Source organism: Brachyhypopomus gauderio, chromosome 14, assembly GCF_052324685.1.
Source record: "Brachyhypopomus gauderio isolate BG-103 chromosome 14, BGAUD_0.2, whole genome shotgun sequence".
Taxonomy (NCBI): Eukaryota; Metazoa; Chordata; class Actinopteri; order Gymnotiformes; family Hypopomidae; genus Brachyhypopomus; species Brachyhypopomus gauderio.
This window is the reverse complement of record NC_135224.1, coordinates 19,317,690-19,340,290: the sequence shown is the minus strand read 5'-3', so window position 1 is coordinate 19,340,290 and position 22,601 is coordinate 19,317,690. Positions and strand designations below refer to the sequence as shown.

Here is a 22,601-nt window from a genome sequence, read left to right as displayed (position 1 = left end):
GGCTGCCCATGGTGGAAAGCAGTGACACGCCGCTAGAGATGTCCCTCCATGCCTGCCGTAGCTGTTTGCATGCTAATCAGGTCACGGCTCCGGGAACACACAGAGGCGGCCGCACACGATGCTAACGTCTGTGCCGTCTGTGCCCGACCATGTTCTGTAAACGATACAAACGAAAACGGACCGATACCTTCTGTATTTCTGAAACGCATGACAATACACACATTACATTGTCTCGAATAATGTATTTGATGTCCTGCTCCACTTCTCTGTCCTCCACGGCTCGTGGAGACGGTTTTGACCCACCAATGCCTCTTCCAAACAGTATATGACTGTTTCAAGTTATGCTGAATATATTTAAATGTTCCTAAGACACACATATGGGGCTAACACGTCACATTTAATTAAAAGAAAAGAAATATGGCATCATAATGTCTGCATAATCTATGATAAACTATGAGCCGTAAGAACAGATAAAATCAGCTAGACAACAGATGTCTTTACAGAACCGGTGTTCTTGTTAAGGTGAGTGATGGGGATACAGACAGCGACCCGTCTTATTCGGTAACTAGTAGACCTCGCTGTATGGCTACAGCACCCTGGCTGTTCTGTGGAGTTGCCCTCAACGTATGGGGTCGAGTTCTGGACTCCAAAGATTGTTCTGTTGGGGCTGTAAATAACTGCACCTGTCTTATCATCTTCCAGGGACCGTCATCCTCGATACACACACATGTTTACTTCAGTGATCTTGAGTGTTTAAACCATTTGCTCAGTAAAGATATGGCACATTAGAGCATCTCACGAGTATCGTTGGTCTCTATTACTTGACTTGGTTAAATATCAATGTTCGTTTCAGGAGCCATTCAGGATATTCATGTAGACCGTAAAGTGGGCACAACTCACATCCGTAGAAACAACACATAAGAGCATCAGTTATATTTGACTCACATTTGCATAACAATTTTAAATTATGCATAAAAACTCCTAGGGTGTTCAAAGTCTGTATGCCCTTCTAAGGTATTATAGAGTTCGTCAACTTGTGTTGGGGGTAAATTGGATTCTGATTTAGAGACTTTGTCAAGCAAACATGACACATCTGGTATGAGAATGGCAGAAGCTTCATCACTGAACGTCAGGACCTTCTCAAGATGCGGGACAAGCCCGAGGAGGGCCTGTCAACAGTCCTGTCTGACTGACTCGGGCCCATATCAGTAGTGTGTGGTCCCAGCTCCACCGCCCGTCTCCACCCAAACCACACGCTTGCTCCCATTTACATCACCTCGCTGGTTCTACAGAACTTTGCTGACGAGTTTGAACCTGTTAAGTGGACTGGTATTTTGCAATTTGTCATGTTCAACAAACCTATATTATGTGTGTGTGTGTGTGTGTGTGTGTGTGTGTGTGTGTGTGTGTGTGTGTGTGTGTGTGTGTGTGTGTGTGCGTGCGATTTGCAATGTAGACACATACAAAGCCTTGAGTCTGGGTTCTTACAACATTATTCACAATCATGAAAAAAGTTCCTTAAAGTTGAGTGAGGACCATTTCTCAAAATCTGACAGGTTATTAGGTGGCACTGACAGCCGTTGGTGTTGTGGTGTTGTAGAGAGGCGTAGAGGTGTAGAGGCGTGGGTGGTGGGGTCTGGGGAGGTGGAGAGACCCCACTTTCTGACACTCATTCAGACTGTTGATGTTCACACTCGGTGGAGATTCCCAGTCTTCTCAGCATGGTGGTAGCCTCACTGCCAATGGTCAGACCAAGCCAACACCACCGGCCACTCTCCCGAGGAGCTGAGATCAACCCACACCATCACTCCAGACTCTCCTGACTCAGTCACGCCACCCCTGCTAAACTCTTCCCACACACTGAACTTCTCTATTTATGCATACACAGACAAAAAGATTACAAGCACCAGAAGAGGGAAGCAAATTATGGAGTTATTTTTACCTATCGTAATCATTCGTTAGGTTAATGCAGCACTGAGGTCATAATTTTACAATCTGCAACTCCATAATTAGATTCATAAATCTGCAAGTGTAATTGTAATCTAAAATTTCCAAGTAAAATCCTTATATTGCATTTATGAATCCTAATTTACATCTTTACAATGTTCATGTTGTGACGTACAATTTACATATTAACTTTCATGCTATTTTTACTATTCAGAAGCTAGACTTCCAGTATGCCATTACCACTGCAGTGAGTTTTAGGTTTAAACGCTGCGAGAGGCTGTGGAGCTCTGGGAAGCAAAGGTAAGTTCTCGAGTGAAGATCTCAAACTGTCAAAAGTATGCACACAAAGTAGAACATCTGTCAACCTATCAGCATATCGCCACACGAGATACAAACCGAATGTGTGATCAATGATATAATGATCTCCAAATGAGATAATGAGAATTGTTCTTCTGAGCATTAATAAGACAAGAAATGCAGTCACGTTAAAGGACTGTAAAACTGAGCTTTGAATTTGATTCATAAAATTGCAATTTTTGAGTTTCATTCACACACACACAACACACACACACACACACACACACACACACACACACACACACACACACACACACACACATACACACACACACACACACACACAATCCTTTCTGACAGGAAAACTGCTTTGCTGCTTGGCTTGGCCAACCCACTGCAGGAAAACAGACGGCACCCGGCTGAAGGTTGGAACAGTGAGCTGGGTGTGGAGCCCTTAATTAAACAGGCGAAGACACAACGGCTGTAGCAGGCAAACCGCACCAGAGAACAGGGAGCATGATGGGGGATGGGGGGTGTGGCCTGAAGAATGAGTCTGGCAACTGAGCGCCCTGAAGCACAGAGGAAGTCCATAACTCAATAGCGGTCCACTCCGTCAGGCTCTCCTGTGCCTCTGTGCTCTAAAGCCACTGGCGCCGCTAACGTGGGGTCTGACGGACGCTGCAGCTGGGGGAGCTTTGACGGGGAGGCGGTGAGCTGGGTTTGAACACGGCGAGTTGAGCCGTAAAAAGGATGGAGGTGTGGGGCAAGTGGCAACCCCCGTAATCCCTGTGACCCCTGTAACCCTCGTTACCCTGTAACCCCCGTAACCCTCACAACCCCCGTAACACCCGTAACTCCAGCAACCCCCGTAACTTTAGCAGCCCGCTGCTGGACCACACGTGCACCCCGGTGCACCCCCTCCATGCATACATACTCCAGTGTGTTTTTTTTTGCCAGTGGACTTCATAAAGTGATGAAAAGAAACTGGCTGAGACCAGGTTGCCATGTCTACAAAAGAACCAACATTCCTTTAAGGCCAAACAGACCAACATCCACCGAATGATCTTTTTTTTCATGCCCACAGCACTTAAAGCTCTTCATTCTGTCTGGTTCAAGGTCTGCGTGCTCACACTTTATTTCAGCACATTCTGCAAATTCATGAAAGGTGAGGACGCGCCGTGGCTGACAGACGTGATTGGTTCAGGTTAAGGCCCTGGGCACCGCTGGAGCGCCTAACCTGAGGAGTTCTCTGTATGGATCCAATTAACACCGGTATTTAACACCGGCATTGTAGTGTATGAGGATTACGGCAATGTTGCTAGAGGTGGTTTCATATGAATTCTCTGCGTGTCTCATTTATTCCGTTGCCGAGAGCCGCAGTCGCTTTTCAGAAAGTGGAAGTGTCACCACGTGTGAACGGACCGGCTGTGTTTCTGAACACGTGTCCTGGACACGCATCGGATTCGACACGGAGTCCGGCATCAGCTGTGTTCCTGAACGTCGTGGCAAAACGCGTTTGATTCTGATAAAAGCCGCTCCAGTCAGCTCCACGACCAGCCCACACAAGCAGTTACACCATCACCCACAGACGAGGAAGTAGAGTGTTACTACTCACGTTAATAACAGAAGGACGAGCTATTGTGTTTCCGCTTGTCTGCAGGAGACGTGTGATCTGACCTGTCACTCTCCACTAATCTCACCTGATGCTGTGACCTTTACCCGTGTTTAAAATCTCACCTGCGCAGGTCCCAGGTCCTGAAATACCTGAAATGAATGTGAATCGTCCTGATGTGGAATTAGGTCGGCTGTATAAAAGGCATATTGTGTAAAAACACACTCATATTTATTGTTGTGGTTCATCTGTGGCTTCAGGTGTGTCTCCCAGACCCACAACACCTGTTTAGCCAACATACGGTTCCCAAGGCAATTAGAAGACTGTGGCTGAGCCTCCTTCATGGAGGTGTACGGCGTGACAGCGCCCGGAAGCTTCTACACACGCTCGCCTTTTGCTCACAGCAGCCGAGGAACTCCAAGGAACTCGGAGTCGTTTGGCCAAGTCTCACGCACAGAGGCAGTCTTTACAACCCTCGGGCCACAAAGAAAAAACACACGTTCACGTAGTGAGTGGGGGATTTGTCCGTGTGACAAACAGAAGAAGGGGTATCAAAACGTCACACGTCACGGGCATCACATACCCCTCCATCTAAACGTCACACGTCACGGACATCACATACCAATCACTGCTGCCCGAGCGTCTCACTCAGGTCCACGAGTCCACAACCAGCGTCCACCGCCATCGACCGCAACCTCGGGTGAGCGCAAACGCGTTCGCAAATCCAGGTGCTCAGACGCAGGGACGTGACTACAAGCTTCTAAGCGGCCGAGGAGCATCTGATTTCTCCTGCTCCACCTCCCCTCACAGACGACGCCTGGGGTGATCTGGGTCATAAAGTTTTTTTGCCTAGTCTTGAATACAGGTGGATTTCAGGTGGATTTCATCACAGGACACATTTATAATGTCTAAAACAGAATGGGCACGGGGGGCTAGTGTGCTCTGAAACTAACCCAGGCAGCCATGTGCCTTCGTGTGGAATGTATCCTGCAAGAGGACGATTTTGTCAACAGAGAAGCAGAGTTGTGCTGTACATGTCTAGGCTGAAGGGCATCTGATCTATACGCGGTGTTTCCGAAGCTGCCGACCGCTAATCTCACGCGCGGCCTTCGTCGTACGGAACTCCGCTTTGTGAAGGATGCGACCGATAAGAGAACAACTTGCGATGGCCATCTGCAGCCCAATCGGGACACGCGGGTCTGATTACAGCCCAAACGGGACGTGCGGGTCTGATAACAGCCCGCAGAAAGGTCACGTGGGCTCTGGAAGAACTTGAGGTGTCGGGAAGGTTATATCGGGAGGTGCTTTTCACTAAACGTATGCCCATATTAAACGAACTCTGCAGTAGTCTGGAATGTCCTCGAGCAGGACTTCAAGGACGGAGCATTGCTACAGTCATTGCTGTGTAAGGGAGGATCGAATTGATTCATGCACAGTGTGGTGCTCCATACATGATATGCATCTAAGAAAGCGAGAACTTTCCTTACGGGCTTGATACGACAGCAGGGTTCAGCAGACCCGTTTCCCATTTGTGACACATCACACGAGCTGCCCACACGACCCAGGAAAACAGGTATTATCCACTCCAGAAAACAGCAAACAGCACCGTGAAACATGCAGAACTCAGGGGACTAATTAGCTCTATTTCACATAAATGAAACAAATGTCAAATCCTTTAAATTAATTTGTAGCCAATCAATTGACCTTTGCTTTTAAAATGAAACCGGAGGTCACAACATTAAATATGAATATATATGAATATTAAATTAAGTAACACAAAGGACATAACAAGTAAGGCAAGCCATGACATTTCTGGACCTCCCGTGTGTCGTCGAACAGGAATCTGAAGCTATAGGACATAATGTACCTGTCGTGGTGCCCTTTCTCTAACCTGCTTCACAAACAGACTTGACTGTGGAATTGCTAATTGGACCAGCTACTCTACTGTAAGGTCTTCAGAGTAGAAGGGGTTGAGAATTTCAAACTGAGTCAGCAATTTATTTCAGAAGGTTTCCGTTTAATCCCACAAGTACTCGTCTCATTAAAACAAAATTAGTCTTTTAATGATTTACTGTTATTTCTTACCCCGTAATAATTACTTGCAATTACATTTTTCAATTAATTTCCGATTATTTCAATATCATGTTTTTAAAGCAGGCACGCCACTGGCTAGCGACTAGTCACAAAATGGCAATTCATCATCTCTCTGAAAGATGAAGACACGATGATTTACGCGATGTCAACATTCCGCACACACATCTCTGTGGAGCCACTGCAGTGCACTGAACACGTCTCATTACTGTGGAATCACACGTGGGTCAACCACGTCCCGTCACTGTGGAATCACACGTGGGTCAAACACATCCCGTCACTGTGGAATCACACGTGGGTCAACCACGTCCCGTCACTGTGGAATCACACGTGGGTCAACCACGTCCCGTCACTGTGGAATCATACGTGGGTCAACCACGTCCCGTCACTGTGGAATCATACGTGTGTAATTTGCCCAAATGCTTCCCTATCTCATGGGTGACTGGTTACGGGGGGAATTATCCAGTAGTCATGTTCAGAGAGATCAGGACGAGGTTATCAATGGACCATGTGTGTCAGAGTGTCGGACAGAAAGGGCAGGGCCTCCTGACTCAGTGATCCCCACCTCTGGCCAGTTGTGGTTACCCAGCAACCCCTCTTCTTCGTCATGGAGAGGGGGGGTTACATAGAGGCCACGTTGGGTAACACATCAGCCTCTCCCCACAGATTCATCCATACTGTCATGGATAGTCATAGATCTCGCGTGCTACAACCATTATGGCTAACAAATTGTGTGTTTTTCTCTTATAGGATGGAGGGGGGGGGGGGGGGGGGGGGGGTAGATAATGGACGCCCACGCGTTCGTGGCCCTTTGATCCGATGCATTAGCATACGATCTGTATCTGCGCATCACGACGTGGATAATGAACGTCCTCCCTCACCTCGTGTTTACACCTGCCCTTTCTCTCACGTCCCCGTGGTGAGCATCGCAATGAGATCTCGCTTTACACACGCACGCTCGCACGCACGCAAACGTGTAGGTGCAGGCAGCTGAACTAAACGAAACTATGGCAGTCAGCCCAAACACTCTTAGGTTTTACTTCCTATCCTGCTGTCAGGAAATATATTAATAACGGTTTAAGTATAGATGAACAATCTCATATTGTCCTGACTGGCATAGTATGAGCTAATTGTAACTGTGAAGTGTGTTTGTAGAGGTTCTAAATGATGCCACGGGGATGCGGCGACTGTGAATTTCGTGTTCAAATACTCTCCTAGCATAAGATCTGCAGATGAAGGTGCCATGTGGGTGGGCGCTTCCCGTCTCCCTCGTACGAACCCGCAGCACGGGCCGTGTTTACAACCGCACGATACGATAAGAACCGAGGCGCGCTCCCCCCGGAGGCGGTCGGGCTGATCGTTCTGACCGCAGGGTGCGGCCAGCACATTTACACGTTCGATTAGCACGCGAGTTCGCCCCGGTCCCGATAACAGAGCAAGATATGCATTACGATTTAAAGGAAGGTGTAAATGGAGCCTTAATTGTACTCAGGAGGGTAGTCCAGCTGTGGCCCTTTGTGCTGCTTATCATTAGAAACAGCTGTAATAAAGCTCTGTGTAGTGTCAAATATTATATCCTTGGTGAGACAGTTTTGACACAGATAAGAATCACATCAATGCAAATTTTTTGACCTTATGCAATTAATTGGCCACCATGGTAAAGCTAATTATATTAGCTTTGTACTGTGCGCTATTATGCACCGAATAGTTTATTATGTAAGACACTGTGTGTGTGTGTGTGTGTGTGTGTGTGTGTGTGTGTGTGTGTGTGTGTGTGTGTGTGTGTGTGTGTGTGTGTGTGTGTGTGTGTGTGTGTGGACGTTTGTGTTTCTTTGCATGTGTGTGTGTGTGTGTGTGTGTGTTTCTCTGCGTGTATGTGTGCGTGTTTCTGTGTGTGTGTGTGTGTGTGTGTGTGTGTTTTTGCCTACATATAAGTCAGGGGCCTGATGTAACTGGTGTCTCCAGCAGGCTAGGCTAGGCTAGGTAACAGTAGTGTGATATCTGAGCCTGTCACACGGCATAATTGCCTACAGCTTGAGGTCTGTGAACTCTGCCCAGCACACAGTCACCAATTAGCAGCAGCCAATTAAGATCCAGCAATAGTACCTCGTTGCTGTCGATGGTTGGAGCGTCCTCCTGTGATTGTTCTCTGTTTGTGAAGCAGTCTGCTGAACCCTGCTTAGTCACCACCCCTCAGAGGAGGTTCCCGTGACAGTGCCCCTATGTTCCAGAATGTTCTGGGGTGTTCTGGGATGTTCCGGAGAGTTCTGGGGCATTCCGGGGCATTCCGCAATCAACCAGAGAATATTGGAAGGTGACGGACTGAGATGTAACGGACCGCACCGGCGCACCAGTGGCGGGAAACAGCTGACTGTACGTTTCTCACGCACGCCGGCTCTGTACTCCGGGGCGGAGATGTGTGTCAGCGATTACCGCTCTACAGCAAAGTGACAGGTTGTTTTCTAGCACAAGCAAAGAGGGCTCTGATTGTCCACACGGCTAATGGCTGAGCTGAGACACTTCCAGAGACCAGCAGTCACTGCCACTGACCGCACGTGAGTTTGTGACTCCAGGTACCTGTTTGAACTGCACAGTTATCACAGAAATTGGTGGCAAAGTTGAAAAGGGAGTGTTAAGACAGAGAAAAATGGCCTCACAGAGAACGTGTCCTCTCGGAGGAGATCGGTGTCATATCTGGAGTGAGAGCATAATTGATGTGTCTTTTTATTACAGTGCGTTTACTCAGCCTTGGACAGGGAATTACCCAATCCATTTAAATTAAGAGTCCCCTCTATTAAGGGAGCAGGAATCCCCCTTAAATTAGATTGTAGGCTACTCAAGCTTATCTAATGAATGACTTAATACACTATACCATAACCAACACAGAACCCTTCATTTACGCATCCTGCTCAGTAATTTGATTCTAACACAAACAGTCTATATAGATTCATCTCAATTAGTTTCTCTAAAGTAAGTGGAAATGGTGTTTGTGGTAGAAATAAAACTCGGTGGTGTATGTGCTCGTTTTGATGATATGTTTAGAATCCACTGGATGCTTCTGAAATGGACTTCACAGGGGAAGGGCTGTGCTTAGATCTTGGAAAAGTGTAACATTTAATTTGGTATTAATTGAAAATGTTAGATTTTTTATGACCTGTTTTCATATTTAAGAAGCTCTCGCTCTCTTTTTCTCTCTGCACATGTAATACTTGTGTTTTCCAAGCGATTACATGTGAGAAGTACCTCCCGTAAACACCCAGGATGAGGGGCAACAGTTCCCAAGCAGATCCCCAGCAGATCCCCCAGCAGATCCCCAGTAAATCCCTCAACAGATTCCTCAGCAGATCTCCAACAAACCCTTCAACAGATCCCCCAGCAGACCCCCAGTAGATCCCTCAACAGATCCCCCCAGCAGATCACCTAGCAGATCCCTCAACAGATCCCCCAGCAGATCCCTCAGCATTGCTGATTTTCTGTGTGAACAGTTGGACAATAATGGGATCCCCGAGTCCCATTATTGTCCTTAACAAACTGCACATTTGGAAGATGAATATTTTACACACTGATGTATGTGAAGCCCTCTCCACTGTACACACATGCTGATTCTGTTTGTGCTTGTTATGCATTATCTAAGGTTTCCCGATGCCAGTGGCTGCCATCTGGGGCGAGATCCTCCAGGCACGTGCGTTCAGGCTCAGCAAAGCTACAATCGCCTCTTACAGAGATTTGATCAGTGACCCAGAGTCACTCGGGCACAAATGAAGTGGCTAACGGGAAGTGTGGGGTATTATCAAAGTGCCACAGTGGCACAAGGCAAGAGGATTCTGCTGATAACAAAGGAAAAATAAGTAAAGTGCCTGATATTATTCCAGCAGATGGAGCCGGTGCAGTTTCACTTTTCTATCTGCTGTATTAGGTGTTTGCTTATCAGATAGACACGCTTCCACAGTGATATTATATATCCAGTGTGTAACTCAGTAAAACAGCTGCTTGGCTCTGCTGTTCTCAGTCTTCCATGAGCACTGGTGAGCTCAACATGAACTGATCGATATTTCATTCATGCTTTCACAATGAAAAAAACTGCAAACACACCCACACTCACACACACACACACACACACACACACACACACACACACACACACACACACACACACACACACACACACATTACAGCCATCACCAGAATGTCCTTCAGTACAGGAAAGGCACACATGTTGTGTAGCCCAGGGTGATGTGTGCCGCTCAGCACGACGTCTGATGCCCAAACAGGTCAACGTCTGACCATCTCATCCTGGACGTGGCCCTATCAGTGGTTCAGGCAGCCCTGTGTGTTTCTGAAAGGACCTGCCAGTAACACTCTGCCCTGTGGTATACATGCGCCACAACTTGTGCCATACTCCCTCTATAGGAAAAGAAGGGAAGTGCAGCTACACTAGAATGAATGTTCATGTATAAAGGCTCTCGGATTACGAGTACTGATCTAGGGCCAGCTAATCCATGAGTGTTTAATTATATTAATTAGACTTTGAAAGGCAAAGCAGATCTCTGATCAGCTTACAGATTTTCAGCACCAGACCTCAGTTCTTCCTTTGCACTTACTCTTCCCAAACCACATGGTCTCAGGGTTCAGCTTTGTGTGGCCAAAGCCGCTTGTGGTCTGGGTCCTTCTTTAACTCTGCCCGGGGCTGACGTGAGCGCCCGTTCAGCTCGGCAGAGTGAGACACACAGAGACACAGCCTGAGGTAAGCCAAAGAAAACACTTCACCAGGAAAACCTTTCTAAAGGAAATCATACCCAAACCAACTGTTTAATCTTAGAAACAGAGAGAGAGAGAGAGAGAGAGAGAGAGAGAGGGAGGGAGGGAGCAGTGAGCAGACTTCCACTGGCGGATAAAGAAGCTGCAGGATATTTTGTGGAGGATGGGAGTAGTGCTACGAGCCCCCTCCCCTGGATTGAAATGTCAGTCTGTCTCTTGTCACAGGCGGCGGGAGAAAAGCGGATTAATATGCACGTGTGAAACAATAAAGTCTTCCTGACGCCCGCTTTAGCCCCTCCCACCACGCTGGGCTGCCTACGGGTCTGTGTCACCTGCCAGCCAGGGGGGAGGAGAAGAGAGGAGGCCCTGTCCCCTGTCCCCCTGTCCCCTGTCCCACGCATCATTCAGTCCTGCCCCGCGGCTCCCAGGCACCTGGCCAAGCTTGTCCCCCCCCCCCCCCCCCCCCCCCTGCCGCCCTCGGCCCGCCTTCCGCGCTCCGCCCCGGGTTCTCCACACCGCAACCCAGAGTCGGGGGCAGGAGAAGTTGGGAACGCTCCTCTTATGTGAGGAGCTGCCATCACTGCAGGAGGAGCTCCTTTATTCATGAGACCAGGGAAAAGCAACGTCTCGGTCCCGAGATACGGAGAACGCCAGCCACAGCGTTCCTAACACAAATGCGTCCAGACACACCACATGCATTAGCATTAATAGAGGGATCCACATTCAGCTCTGTGGGAGCCGCGGCTGGCCGGCCTGACACGGATCAGAAGGGACAGCAGAAGAGAGACAGACCGTGGCTCTGGGTTCTGAGATACAGAGATTCAGGGCAGTGCACAGTCTGCCCCCAGAATCACAACAGGACAGAATCAGAATCACAACAGGACAGAATCAGAATCACAACAGGACAGAATCAGAATCACAACAGGACACTGACACGTGAACCGCCAGAACTGTCTTAGCTGTGCACAATTGAAAGTTGATTTAATGTGGACTGGTTTTTAGAAGGCCCATAGCTGAACCGACACCACCGGTCAGTAGTCCATGTAGAAAACAGCAGTCAAAGGCATGAAGACCACACAGCACCATGCACAGGTCTGACAAAGAGACTTATGGGATACGCTTTCAAAGATGCGTGCAGATTTCGCCTCCCCCGTCCTGGGCATTGCATAGAACACTGATAATTTACTCCATACTGCGTGTTTAGGAGATTAGTACGCTGATAATATATTCTGCACTGCGTGTTTAGGTGATTAGTACGCTGATGATATATTATATTCGTATTTAGCAGACAGAAAGTGCAAACATACCCAGATTGCGAAGGATGACCGCACGCACGTCTGTGGTCTGTGTGTATCCGATCAGCTTGTAAGGGTATGAGAGCGCGTTCCGGCTTCAGTGGCGGAATGTAGCGCTTCTCCTCCTCCTCCTGCTCTTCCTCGTCTTCCCACACTCTCACAAGCCTCCTTCTCCGTGGGTCAGTCGAGGAAACGGTAATCCATCCAGTGTCGCGCCGCCGCTCGTCACCTGAGTGTGTACAAACGGAAAGTGATCCTTTCGGGAACGTTGCATCGCGCGAATTCGCACGCGCGTTGAAGGATGCTGCACGCACTGTTCGGGTCGCCTGCCTCGGGGTTCTTTAGGGCGTAAAAAAGGAGAAACTAAACAAAAATAAGGGAACAAGAAGTTTTGGGATGAAATCGGACGACTTCAGTCGTATGCGAGGGGCCCTCCTAGAGTGTGTGTCAGCGTCCGAGATGCAGGAGAGATCTTTTTGGTCCAGTTAGGTGTAGCAGAAAAAGATGCGCACGCGAACAGGGGGGGAGCGTAAATCCATACGGAGCGTGACCCCCTTCTCCGCGCGCAGAGCTACATCATCATCCACCCCTCGGAGCTCTGTGGTGCCTCCACCTCCGGCTGGTGCCTCTCTCCGTGTCTTTATGGGTGTAGTAAGGACGCCGAACTGGAGGCTGACCTGCTTCTATCGGCACTCACGGTCCGATGTGGAGAACGGAGCCGCGCGCTCGGTGGAGACTCCAAGTCTTTCAGCATCTCTTTCTATTCAACGGGCTCTGAGCGACCTAGACTCGCAGCCCCGCCCCCTTCGCAGTGATTGGATGAGCTCTCAGTGAGGATTGGGGGGGAGGGGGTGGAGTTTTGAGTGCTGGGGGGGGGGGGGGGGGGGGGGGGGGGGGGCTGGGAGTTGGGCAGGTACAGAGCAGACTCGGTGAGCCCTGGGGGGGGGGTTATGGCTAAAGAAAGGGGTTTCTCCTAATGCTTTGGCCAAATTTGTCAGCTACAGACTTGTGGACAAGCAGAATTTATACTTGAATAGTCTCCAGGTTGAGACTTCTTCAACTTCATGAAATGATGAGAAAAAGTCACATTTGTTTGCGTAGATCTAAACAGTCTACTCCCCCCCCCCCCCCCCATATCAACATAACCCTCTTTTACGGGGTTTCTCCTAAACCAAGTTAGGACTACTAAGACGATTAAGTATTGTTGGATCGGCTGCGCGGTGTTCTCGACGGTGGTTGAATCTACAATCCCAGCGAGCTCATCCCTGGTTTCAGCTGGAAGGTTTTCAGCATATCATTCGTCTTCTTTGGATGAACACGATGGAAAAACAAACAAACAAGCGCTCGCGCCACACGTGCGCCAGGGGCACTGAATATTTTATTTGTAAACTCCACGAGCTATCGCCAATACTCCGCGCATCATGTAAATAACCGAGCAGAGCAAATGTAAGGATGTGTGAAATAAAAAAAAACAATGTTGGCATAAAAATAAACATTAATTGTGCACCCGTAAATCCACCCCACGGATGTTCGACCTGGAGTATCTTTGAGGCACGGGGGAAAATCCTTTGAAATTGCGTGAAGGTTTACTGCGCCAGTAGGAGCGCAGAAGCAGATTTAAGTGATCTTATCTTCAAGAGAAATGTCATCTACATTTCCTCTTGGCTTCAATCTGTTTCATGAGACGTTTTGCGCAGTGCTCAGTAAATAAATGAATGTACAGTCAAGAGACGATGAATATAGAGGACTGTGAACGGAGCAGTTGCGATATTCCCAACTGAATTCGCATTAATTCTCCTCTTATTTCAAGTGTAATGGTGTGTCCATGGTGCAGAGGATAATGTCGTCAAGCTAGTTTAGCTTCTAATGTAACACCTGGAACACAGTGTTCATGGGTGCTCTGCTCTCCTTGACGTTTGGCAGCCTCAATGTCATGGCTGTGAAGCAAAGACAATTAAGGTGTATAAATATGTAAATAGGTGCCGGACACCTCTCTCCAGGAGCTGGGTAATGACATTTCCGGCCCTCGTTTGGCAAATCCCCAAGTCGGCCCCCGAATTAGAAACCTTAATGGCAACCAATAAGCCACAGATGGTGGGACTCGGGGGGGGGGGGGGGGGGGGGGGGGGGGTGTTTCCTGCCCCCCCCCCCCCGCCCCCCCTGCTACTAGCTCCATCATTTCTGTGTGCCAGCGTTCCTATAGCAGCTGCAGCCGTACCCAAGGGGCTCGTCGCAGCCCTAAGTAGAAGGTCAAGGTGCGGTGATGTTCGCGTGCGGTACCGTGGCACATTTGTGTGTGGCTGGCTGGACGTTCCGGGTGATTCATCTTGGGAAGGAGGGCGTTCGGTTCTGGCGCCATCCGTCTTGTGGGCCTGACACAGAAAACGCTCGGACACAGCACCCTCCAGAGAGCGAGAGGGCAGCACCTGGCCATCGGGCGGGACCTGGGTCCCCTCCGCTCTCTTCTTACTGAGATAACAAGCCAGCGGATTGCATCTTTAATCCTCACGCTCAAGCCCATGTGGATTGTATCTTTAATCCTCACGCCCGAGCGACGTGTGGGGCGACGGGTGGGACATTATTTCCTTTGGATTCGTTCAATATTGCAGCAGGTATTTCTTTGTGTATGTATATATATAAAACAATGCTATATATATATATATATATATATATATATATATATATATATACATATATATATATATATATATATATATATATATATATATATATATATATATATTTATATATATATATATATATATATATATGCTGTATTGTTTTATATATATATATATATATATATATATATATATATATATATATATATATATATATATATATATATATATATATGTATATATATATATATATATATATATATATATATATATATATATATATATATATATATATATATGCTGCAACCCCATGTGATGTGTTGGACATGTGACGGGTGACAGGACTAGCAGGATGATATTCCACCAGCTGTAAGGGAAATGATTTGCAATGATTTTAGATCCACACGGTGTGCAGTTTGAAATATGGATGAAGGGATAATCTAATTGTGCACATAACACCAAAAAAAGAAACATTATTAGAGAAGAGAGTAAATTTAATTTACATTTTTTTTTCATCATTACGTAACAATGTCATCACATTGCAAAAATATATCCAACTGGAAGGAACCTATGGATGAAAGTTGTTATGCAGCTTAAAAGCAGGAGACGTCCATTAATAATGCAAATGTATTCTGCGCTGTTCTCCAGTGTATCGTGTGACAATATGGCCAGATTATTGCACTAGAGGCTGCTTTATCATTTTCAGCACATGGTTGATTGTAAATGGTAAATCCTGGACCCGGGTGTGCTGTGTGTTACGCCTGCCTCACACAACACACATACATCAGCCGCTGACCTCAAGGTGATCGCCTCATTGGTCCAGGACGTTGAAGAAGTTTATTTTACTTTAGCACAGAATTTAAAGTCAACCTTGAGATGATAAATGTGTGTATGCTGGAAACATGGTTTCTGATAGCACATCCCAAGATAGCAGACGTGCTTTAGCATGGCGTTACCTCCACGCCTCTGTAAGACGGCTAACAGTCCTTTAGCAAAGGATTCTGTCACCATACTCACTTGAGAAGGTTTATATTTAGCTCATACATTCTACTTAGACAGTAGACACTTATTTATTAATTTATTAATATTGTATTAATTATTCATATGTATTAATTATGAATGGGATAATCAGCTCTAATTTCAGCTCTGTGTCTAATAAGCACTGTCATGTCAATAACCTTAATGGCCACAGTCATTTAACTTTGATTAGGAAAGTTTGCTTTAGAGTAACACTGGATTTCACTGGGGTAGCAACAGTCTCTGTGTTCTTCTTCAACCTTGTGTTCGTCTCTCTAAGGGCTGGTCGGTGCATTTGCTGTGTCCACGTTTAACAGATGGTGCATTCAACACTGCATTTGAGAGGGAGGAAGCCTGCAGAATTGCCTTGTAGAAGCTCCTTGCTTTAAGTGAAACTGAAGTGTGTGTGTGTGTGTGTGTGCGTGTGTGTGTGTGTGTGTGTGTGTGTGTGTGTGTGTGTATTTTAAGTGCATGTGGTAGGAGACGTGCCTGCCTAAAACAACACCTCGGAGAATGTTCTTATTCAGAGTGAAGATGTTAGTCATTTGTGTGAGAGAGAACCCAAATAAAGACGAGGTCTCTCATTATGCATTAACATTTTCACAACTCTGTGGACTCTTTAACTTTGATCAAACTTTTAATTATAAATGGTAAACAGCAATTTGCAGAATGATTCAAACTGAGGGAGGGCATTGTTAAGGGCTACCAAGGAGATGTCAACTATGTGTGTGTGTGTGTGTGTGTGTGTGTGTGTGTGTGTGTGTGTGTGTGTGTGTGTGTGTGTGTGTGTGTGTGTGTGTGTGTGTGTGTGTGTGTGTGTGTGTGTGTGTTCGTCTGTGTGTGTGTTCGTCTGTGTGTGTGTGTGTGAGTGTGTTTATTTTTGGTAGACCTAGACGTATGAGACCTGAAATTCTGGTGTAACAGCATCACAGGTAATACATCAACACACTGAGTGAATTTCTCAGAAACGCAGATTGGCTGTAATGCTTTGTTGCAGATCTCGAATGAAAAGCTCTTCCATCGGGAATCTGCAAAAAAGCACATTTGTGCACCGAGAAAATGCACTAAAACCTAAAACATATTCTGGTGCTTTAATAATTGTATAATACCTATTTCTAAAAGCTTTTCTTTTAAATTGATGGCATAAGGCAATGTGGACTCTGTAGGTTAAAACTAAAAGCAAATAAATATCCAGTAGTGGAGGAGGAAATGCTACTAAAATCTTCTTATGCATATTGTCCCTAAATCCACGGGGCTTCCTAGCGGCAGGTAAGCAGTCATGTTTATCATCCCTGTCAGCGCCTCTCTCTGTGGTACCTGCATAATGACTGTGCTTCTTTGATTCAGCTTCTAAACACATCCCATAAGCCCCATCAGTATATAGAGCAGAGCTGTTTCTACCATCACACACAGTGCAACACAGTGCTGTGTGTTATTTAGCCCATCTGCAACAGTAAAAGTGTTTATGCGACTGCAGTATAAACACAATAAGAGTTCTGCTGAGTGGCGAGTAATTATGAATTATTAAGTTACTGAATGATTCTGACTGATAGTTACAGGACTGACTGGGTGTTTGATTCAGAGTTTTTTAGTCTAGTGGAAGTAGGAATTGTTTACTTGTGTCAAATGTACACATTCCCATTTATTTAAAGGTCTTTATGTATTTGTAACACAATAATAATAAATTTTTTTTGAGTAATGTGACATTATGATTTGCAGATTTTGAAACTAAAAACTCCTTTGCTGTATTTACTGATAATCAGTCATATTATGAGTCACTTCGAACTTGTGTTAACCTTGTTTGTTTTTGTTGTTGTTTATTTATTGACTTGTTTACTTCCTGCCTTTCTTCAATATCAGTTGAAGTACTGCACCACCCTCTGTGTTTGCAAAATGAACATTTCCTTCACTATACAAGCATCCGCTGTACGTACGAGACAGTCAGTGATAGAGTAAACAACACCCAACCCAAACAACATTTTCTCGGGACCTTCCCACGTCACCTCTCCAGTCTGGACGTCTTTCTGTGGGATGTTGTGTGTCTGAGCCCCAGCAGCTGCTTGTGTTCCTGTCACTGCAGATGGAGTGTGGAGTGGAGTGTGTGGGGTGTCTGGAGTGTGTGGGGTGTCTAGAGTGTGTGGGGTGTCTGGAGTGTGTGGAGTATGTGGGGTGTCTGGAGTATGTGGAGTGTGTGGGGTGTTTGGAGTGTGTTGGGTGTGTGGAGTATGTGGAGTGTGTGGAGTGTGTGGAGAATGTGGAGTGTGAGGGGTGTGTGGTAAGTGTGTGGAGTGTTTGCGTAGACGATAGATACTCTACTTCTGCAGCTAAAATCAGGATCTGGGTTTGGTCTTCAGCATTCGACATATCCAGAAGAGTGAGCAATAATCTCAACAAACCAGTGGGTTCTGGTAACGAGCAGGTTCTGACGTGGACACACCTGGGCTGAATAGTGCTTAGGTGAGTCATAGCCCTGCTGATCAGGTCCATACTCAGCGGTTCTTTATGGCAGCTGTGACTACTCCAGTCCCCTCTTTCGTTGGGTTTGTTAAACCAAATCTTGGTTCTGGAAGGTGTAAGAGCCTCACACAGCCAGATCCAGGCTTCCTCTCCCAGACTAGTGTAGGTTCTGTAAAAGAGCCTAATAATACACTGGAAAACGTTTTTAAAAACGTCTGACAGCCTGGTTAAAAAATCCTTGATTCTTTATTCCTTAAAAATATATTTATGTGTGGCAACTTCATTTTAACCTTTACACTGCAATCAGTACTTTCCATTGAAGTTTAAATTAAAAAGAGGGTAGGATAAACACTCCGAAGAACAATTTATCACACACAATCATCACATCCCTCTTTGGGAAAGACGTTCAAACCACTTGCGAACAACAACTCCACGAACACCGCCTGAAAACGTAACAGAACTTTAAACGTGTGGAAACTCTCTCATCAGATTTCAGTCAGGGGGGGGGGGGGGGGCAGGTCACAGTCGCAACGGTACCGAGTCCCTTTATCACAAAAGCTTCGCAGTTTGCCAAAGCCTTTCTCCAGTACTGGAAGACGATCAGGATTTCGCAGAGCGATCACCGGGTCGGATCCCCTCCTCGTCCGGCACCTGCGGTGGTTCTGAAAGACGCTTCCGCCCGTGATCCCATATTCACAGATAAACCAGACAGTCTCGGCTGTGGCTCTTCAGTTTAGATTAAACCCCCCTCCCTCCGACTATTTCACACATTCTACCCTCACGCTTTATCCTTTTATATAACGTTCAGCAAACAGATTGCTTAGATTATTTAGGTATTTTATCGCATTTATTTTGCAACAATATTGAGTTTGCACTCATTCTAAGAGCTTGCAGAAACACAACGGCCATTTAGCCATAGGAGCAAGATTTTGCCACATCATTGAAATACATTGACTTTTATTTTTTTTTAAACACCATATGAATATTATGAAGTGATAAACTGTGGGCAGAATAAAATTCACATCGTATAGGCCTATTTTGGGCAGGCAAATCCTCTGCGTGCAATGGCACACTTAGCAATGGATGCCCAAACCTAGAAGAGAAATCTGTTCAAATAGCTGGATGTTGGACCGGCACAATAAGAGCGATGCTGCGATGCTCCGACTCCGCCGCCGTGATCTCTAAACCCGGTTTAGCACCAGCAGTGATGTTTTGACACGAAATCGACCAAACTGGAATCGAATCGTCGTTCGTTTGGACTCTGACCGCAATCCCGGAAATTTGTGCTTTGCCAGCGCATTCAGCTCGCTCGGTCTCCCTCCCGCATCCAGCGCGTCCCCGGCTGCAGCTGCCTCGGATACAGACGCGGCTTCGGAACCGGTCACGGACATCATGGGTCCACGTTCGCGCGCGCTGATCGGCGTTATCTGGACGCTGGTGCTGAGCGATATTCGGTGTCTGAACGGCGACGAGGACCAGTCTCAAGACCTGGAGTGCAAGATGAAGAGCGTGACCGTGTCCGCGCTGCCGTTTTTGAGAGAGAACGACTTGAGCATCATGCACAGCCCGTCGGCCTCCGAACCCAAGCTGCTGTTCTCCGTCAGGAACGATTTTCCCGGCGACATCGTCGTCGTGGACGACCTGGAAAACACGGAGCTTCCCTACTTCGTGCTGGGTACGTGTGTTCGTTTAAAATATACAGATGCGGCATGAAAGCTCGGTGCGGTGCTCCTAGCGTCCGGTACTGATGCGTGTATCAAACCTGGGCCTTCTCTCCAGCTGCAGGTTCTGATTCTGTAGCTGCATTGTTGTTAAATGATAGCTGATAACATTAACGGTCCCACAGGCCCTGCTTATATGTAACCAGCCCACAGAGCCGTGGATGTCAGCATGGTGCACAGACGTGGTTCCTAAAACATAGATGTTGTATTAGGAACCGAGGTAGTCTAGGGTGTCCGTCTTTTTCTGCTTTACACTCTGAGATACCGTTAATTATGCTTATTTCTTGTCTTCCGTCATATAGTGGATGAGTGACAACGCTTCACCTGTTTATTCGTAAGCTACTGCTGAGTTTGAGTGACTTTGTGTTTACCTTCACAGAAAAAGTGGTGTTCAGCGTGCATGGCTTGTTAAATCAGAATAAAACTACAGCAAACGGGTAATAACGAGCACGCGCCTTATAGCACGACATAATAAAGCGATGACAACGTATTTCTACTTTTACACAAACTTAAAAGTCAACATGATATATTTAGTGTTGATCAAACCAAGCCCTCTTTGGGCATCGTTCATTGAAACCACTCATTCTGTATTATCGTTTAACAATAACGCTAAACGTGTCAGAATGCCCAGTGAATTGTGGAGTTATAAAAGTCTGTTTTTGGAAATTACATCTACACACACTACGCATATTGCTCGTAAAACCTCGATTCTTTACAGCTCCTGGGTTTGAATGAATTTATCGTAATAAATGCCAGTGCTATGTGCGATTAAGTTATATTTTATAAAGAAGCCTGTCAGTAGTTAATTCGTTGCTGCCCTTATTCGGTCTATGGAGCGCCGAGGCCCACTTGAAAGACTTTGGCCGCTGTCCATGGTGCTGATTTCCTGCCTGCCGTCCACACAGTGATGCAAAACGAAAACGTCTTTGGATAATGTGCCGCTATATAAGTAATTGCAGATAGTCATTACAAGGGCAGATGTGTAAAAAAAAAAGTGCCGATTGTGCTTGTGTAGTCGCTTCCTGAGAGTCTGTGACGATGTGTTGGGCCTGACTAGTTTGCTTGACTCTGCCATGACAAGGACAAAGTTGTTATTCGTATCACAATTTCTGAAAATAAAAGAATAAATAAAAACATTTGGGACAGTGTTTTGCATAGTTGTCTGCTGTTTTGGTAAATCTATCTGGAACTCATTTAGTGTAAAAGTCCGATATATTTTAAGTGGCATTATTGATGATGCTCAGTGTTTAGGGTTTCTTTACTATGGTGTGTTTTAAAGTGTTTTCTTGAATACCAGCTTTGGGTGGTTAGTACGTAACTGCTGGGTGTTTTTACAGTGTACAAAAACAGACAAAACTAGAAAACCAGATGATGGAGAAGCTTAGATTTATACTTTAACACCTCATACAATGTACCGCAATACATACGTCATGATCTTATGCTATGCTTGTGTAAATACATTATGTTTTATAACCAGTGTTTTAATTCATACATCATGATTCATTGGCTGTGTTTGTAGTTTTTTCAAAATCATGTTGCTGAATCATTGAATCATAAGGACACGCCAAAAGAGTGAGCTGATGAAAGTAATTTATTATTAAACCTGAAAAGTTTGATGTTACAAGTAATGATTTGAAAAGCCCTTCCCTAAAGCCCTGCTAACAGCACACGTGGCCCAGACTGCACACGCGGCCACAGACTGCACACGCGGCCCCAGACTGCACACGGGGCCCCAGACTGCACACGGGGCCCCAGACTGCACACGCGGCCCCAGACTACACACGGGGCCCCAGACTGCACACGCGGCCCCAGACTGCACACGGGGCCCCAGACTGCACACGGGGCCCCAGACTGCACACTGCACCCCAGACTGCACACTGGGCCCCAGACTGCACAGGACTGCAGTTATGATGTGAGCACTTTCAGTGATATCGGCATGCATGAGCACCTGAATATTTATGACAAGAAATCCCAGAAGTAAAAATAATAGCATCAGCATGTATCTAAGCCCTTATTTTGTTAACCCTGTGTGGTGTGGCTGGTATTCCCATCACATACATCAGTACTGCAGCATTTCAACATCTCAATCAGTCCAGGACAAACCCTGCCTGGGTCATTACTGCAGTTCAGAGTTTCTTTAGCTCAAATATTAAATTATATTTGTTTGAGTCATGAGTGTTTATAAACTATAAAGTGTTATTTTTATCTACAGTGGCTGTAGTGTTGACGTGTGCAGGTTATTTGTGTGCCTGTATGACTTAATTTTTTTCTGTTCCTTTCTTGTGAAACTGAGGGATTTTGGCACCGTTTTCCAATGCCCTTCTCACTTAAACATGATTAAGCTGTTTTTAAACTGTGCTTAAGCTGTTTTTAAACTGGTTAAGCTGTTTTTTAAGATGCGTTTGCTTTAATGCGAAGACTATGGCAAGCAGGCACTCCACTGCATTGCACTGTCTGTGCTGGTGTGCAGGGCGTTGGAGCGCGTGGGTTGTGGTTAGCATTGATCAACGGCTCCTGCTCGCCCAGCGTCTTACCTGAAAAGACCTTGCAGGGATGCAGCTGCACACAGACCAGGCCACTTTGCAGGAGCTGTCAGGTCTGGATCGAAGACTGAGAGAACGCTGTAAAAAAAAAAAAAACACATGCGTGTCTATGTTTGTGTATGCTAATGTAATGGATCAGCTTAAATAAACCACTCAGAATGGGAACATGCAAAGACATCTCTGCTCTGGTGCAGTTCTGGTTCTGGTTCTGGTGCTGCTCTGGTGCAGTTCTGGTTCTGGTC

At 46.3% G+C, this 22,601-nt stretch overlaps 2 protein-coding genes across 4 annotated transcripts in view; one reads left to right on the top strand and one right to left on the bottom strand.

Annotated features, from left to right (window-relative positions):
- The window catches only part of brinp2 (bone morphogenetic protein/retinoic acid inducible neural-specific 2), a 93,972-nt gene extending 81,235 nt beyond the window's left edge, over positions 1 to 12,737 (bottom strand). The window contains exon 1 of the mRNA XM_076972127.1: positions 12,013 to 12,737. The gene's annotated coding sequence lies outside the window, so the exon portion shown is untranslated. The remainder of the gene's footprint in view (positions 1 to 12,012) is intronic.
- A 6,221-nt stretch (positions 12,738 to 18,958) lies between these two features.
- astn1 (astrotactin 1) overlaps positions 18,959 to 22,601 on the top strand; it is a 197,351-nt gene continuing 193,708 nt past the window's right edge. For 2 of the 3 annotated variants that reach the window (XM_076972126.1, XM_076972124.1), the window contains exon 1: positions 18,960 to 19,770. In XM_076972126.1, coding sequence (XP_076828241.1) covers positions 19,488 to 19,770 — 283 coding nt within the window. In that variant the 5' untranslated portion in view covers positions 18,960 to 19,487. Of the gene's footprint in view, positions 19,771 to 22,601 lie in introns of all 3 variants that reach the window. The other variant, XM_076972125.1, reaches the window with a different exon arrangement.